The 4341-nt window shown below is 36.6% G+C and overlaps 1 protein-coding gene across 1 annotated transcript; it reads left to right on the top strand.

Annotated features, from left to right (window-relative positions):
* The first annotated feature begins 821 nt into the window (after positions 1–821).
* LOC120146369 (metal-nicotianamine transporter YSL1-like) lies at positions 822–3999 on the top strand. The gene is given in 9 exon segments (XM_039159957.1): positions 822–1018; positions 1120–1496; positions 1560–1676; positions 1679–1731; positions 2192–2286; positions 2380–2514; positions 2601–2790; positions 2867–2981; positions 3047–3999. Coding segments are annotated over 8 exon segments (1998 nt in total). The 5' UTR covers positions 822–1018; positions 1120–1132; the 3' UTR covers positions 3976–3999.
* The last annotated feature ends 342 nt before the right edge of the window (positions 4000–4341 follow it).

The raw sequence follows: 4341 nt of genomic DNA on the forward strand, positions 1-4341 counted from the left end.
TTATCTATTAAATCTGTGATTTGGTTCATTTGAAGTATTTTAACTTTTAACTAAATTATAATGAAAGTTTAAAACGATACAAATTATCTTCTTTTTATGCCACCAATTTGATATCAAGCTTTTAATCGATTTGAATTTTAAGAAAGTAAGCTTAAACAGTAGAAGTGAAGGCAATTTTGAGCAGAAACAAATGGATTTGATAAATTACAAGTTTCACTTTCATTTGTTTTGATTGGAAATATGATTAAACATTAATATGAACTTGTGCACCCAAAATACATACAATCAAATACATGGATTGTAGATGGTTGGTTGTGATCATTTCTGAGAAATCCATTATCTGTACACAATTATTATGAATGGTAAACAATAAGATAAGCAATGATCTGAGATATTTTCATGCAGAAAAAAAAGGAAGAAATTACTTCATTGACTTTTTACTACCTCAAACATTGAACAGAATTTCAATCGTTTTCATTGTTGGAATGAATGAGTGGGCCACAAAGCAAGTAGTCAACAAATTGTATGGGAAAAAAGAGAGAAAAAGAATCTCCTCTATCGTAGCCAACTCAATGGTGTAGAAAAAAAGAGGAGAGGTCAGTGATAAGGTCATCGAATCAAACCAATGCTCATTAACAAGCTGTCCAAGTTATGACGTTTTATATATATTTTATAATCTATTGCCTACCCACTTCATTAATCATTTCAATTCAACCATTCCTATTGTTTGAGAAATCATTCCAGAGAATGCAGATTATATGCAGAAACAGCCTTTTCTTGTCCCCATAATTTGAGGGTCTGCGCTTATTAATATATGTACATGTGAAGAAGGCTACAAAGATCTACACAGGTTTCATGGTGTCTGGTTTATTAAGAATAGTTTTAAGTATGTTTTAAAAGAAGCAGACAAAGAACCACTGGGCAACTTGTTTCAAACTATGTAATAAGTCTGTAATCCGTGATCTGTCTACCAAAAGCTTTAAATAAATAGAAAACAAGAAAGACCAACCAAGGCGAGGTGATTTTTATATATATAGATATATGATTTATAGATACATGTAACCCTGTTTTTTTATTTTTTTTGTCTAATGATTTCAAAATATATCCTTTGTTCTTTAGTGTCCAGTCTTCAATGAGCATGGAAGAGGTGAAGGATACAGAAAGGAAGGAGAGGGAAGAAGCGCGTGAAGAAACTGAGGGTTCAACTTCAACTTCATCAAGGACAATACAACCATGGACAAAGCAGATCACAGTGAGGGGAGTGATTGTAAGCATTCTGATTGGGACAGTTTACAGTGTGATAGCCATGAAACTGAACCTCACAACTGGTTTGGTCCCCAATCTGAATGTCTCTGCTGCTCTTCTCGCCTTCATTTTTATACGGACATGGACCAAGGCTGTTGAGAAGGCAGGGTTTATGGCCAAACCTTTCACAAGACAAGAGAATACCATGATTCAAACATGTGCAGTTGCATGTTACAGCATAGCTATTGGAGGTAAGAGGTCTATTAGTTAAATATAATCTATATATATGTGTGTGTTGATGAAGTGGATTGCAGGTGGATTTGCATCTTATCTGTTGGGATTAAACAGGAAGACATATGAATTGTCTGGTGTAGACACTGAAGGGAACTCTGCAAACGCAGTAAAAGAGCCAGGATTTGGGTGGATGATTGCCTCCTTTTTGTAGTTTGCTTTGTTGGTCTTTTTGTCTTAATTCCTCTTAGAAAGGTAATCCTTCTATTTCTTAGTAAATATTCACTTAAATATTATATTCTCTTTATGGTATACCTATAAAAATATTTGAAGAATACCAAATTTAATAAAAATATACACCTGTCGCATTAAATTTATCCATTTTGAGTTTTAAAATTACTTCATTCATAATATCATATGTGAAAAATCAACAAATAACGACACTTATAGTTTAGTTTTTACCTTTGTTCTTTTACTCTTATCAAAACAAATATGTCAAATCTATCAATCATTTTTTTTAGAATAATTTGTTGTTTTTCTTATTTTATATATGAGTAAATTTATCTCCTAAAACATTATTTGGTATTCAAACTCAAGGCCATAACATAGTTATTTATAGTTTTGAAGACTGCTGTCCAAGGAAAAACCACAAGACATGCTTTTCTCTGACGATTGAATCAGTGTACGATGGTTAAAAAAAGCTTCTTCTTTATAGGTCATGATAGTGGATCTCAAATTGACTTATCCAAGTGGCATGGCAACTGCAGTTCTCATCAATGGCTTCCATAGCCAAGGCGATAAGTCAGCAAAGTATGTATTTTTATAGAACATAATCAAACCAGAAGAAGAAGAAGAAGATATGACATAAATAACATCAAATTAATCATAAATTCGTAATTGCAGGAAACAGGTGCACGGATTCCTCAAGTATTTTTCAGCCAGCTTCCTATGGGGTTTTTTCCAATGGTTTTTCTCTGGGAAAGAAGATTGTGGTTTCAAACAGTTCCCTACATTCGGACTTAAAGCCTGGAACCAAACGTAAGTCCTTCATTTCAGTCATTATTGCTTTCATCCTCAAGTATTTGACTGAGCATATACGTGTCGTGTGTTTTGTTTTTTGTCAGGTTCTTCTTTGATTTTAGTCTGACGTATGTCGGGGCAGGAATGATCTGCTCTCACCTCGTCAACTTGTCTTTACTATTTGGAGCCGTGCTTTCATACGGAATAATGTGGCCACTTATAAATCACCTTAAAGGACAATGGTTTTCTGAGGATTTACAGGAATACAGCATGAAGAGTTTGTACGGCTACAAGGTCTCTTATAGTAAAAATTCCATTATCCTTTGCAAATCTTGTTTATTGTAACCTTATCTAACATCATGGTTATCAGGTTTTTGTGTCTGTTGCTCTTATTCTTGGTGATGGCATTTACAATTTCCTCAAGATATTCTGTTTCACGCTTGCTAATATCCATGGTAGATTGAATGGCAAAGCTCGAAATACAGGTAATGGAGCGGCTTTTCTCGTCTTTGGTTTTCAGGGTCATTTTAATGAATGTTGTTACTTGCAGTTGATGAGGATGATAGGAAGACGACAGCCGCCGACCGGAAACAAAACGATATTTTTATCAGGGAATCCATCCCCATGTGGATAGGGATAGTGGGATATGTAGTATTGTCTATCGTGTCTGTAATTGTGATCCCCATCATGTTCCCTCAGCTGAAATGGTACTATGTGATTGTAGCTTACATTCTTGCCCCGTCTCTGGCATTCTGCAATGCATACGGGGCGGGTCTTACCGACATTAACATGGCCTACAACTATGGGAAAGTAGCCCTTTTCGTGTTGGCAGCATTGACCGGCAAGGAAAACGGTGTGGTGGCGGGGCTTGCCGGATGTGGTCTCATCAAATCTGTTGTCTCGGTCGCTTGCATCTTAATGCAGGATTTCAAGACGGCGCATTACACTCTCACGTCTCCGAGAGCAATGTTTTTGAGCCAGGCAATCGGGACGGCTATCGGTTGCATCACAGCGCCTCTTAGCTTCTTCCTTTTCTACAAAGCGTTCGATGTCGGAAACCCGAATGGAGAGTTCAAAGCCCCTTATGCATTGATATATAGGAACATGGCGATTCTAGGTGTGCAAGGATTTTCGGCTCTGCCTCGGCATTGCTTGCAACTCTGTTACGGATTCTTTGCTTTCGCAGTGGCGGTGAACTTGGTGAGAGATTTCTCGCCGCGTAAAATCGGGAAATGGATGCCGCTTCCGATGGCGATGGCGGTGCCGTTTCTAGTCGGGGCGTATTTCGCAATCGATATGTGCTTGGGGACATTGCTTGTGTTTGCTTGGCAGAAGATGAATGCGAAGAAGGCTGAGTTGATGGTTCCAGCCGTTGCTTCTGGACTCATATGTGGGGAAGGGCTATGGATTCTGCCAGCTTCAATTCTTGCATTGGCCAAAATTAATCCTCCCATTTGCATGAAATTCATCCCTTCTTAGCGAAACGTTCCAAGGAAGAAGAAAGAAGAATAAAAAGATTGCAAGGTATGTCTTCATACAGTAGTAGATGACTATATATATATATATTTACTTTTCCTTTGACGAAATAAACTCTCATCTTATTGAATGCGAAATAGTAATCGCGGATCTTAGAAGTGTTCAAAATCGGATACCGTATTTTTTGTACCTAAAATATTGAGTATTTGAAATTCTTATCAAAATATCGAATCCATCTCGATTCGTTAAGTTCAAGTACCCACAAGTCGAATAGTCGTAAAATTTGAATACCCATATTTTCAAGTCACGAGAACTTGATTTATTTATTTATTTATTTTTCTTTAATTTTTTTTTAAATTATATAAAAGT

The sequence above is a fragment of the Hibiscus syriacus genome, unplaced genomic scaffold, assembly GCF_006381635.1.
Source record: "Hibiscus syriacus cultivar Baekdansim isolate YM2019G1 unplaced genomic scaffold, ASM638163v2 tig00110912_pilon, whole genome shotgun sequence".
Lineage (NCBI taxonomy): Eukaryota > Viridiplantae > Streptophyta > Magnoliopsida > Malvales > Malvaceae > Hibiscus > Hibiscus syriacus.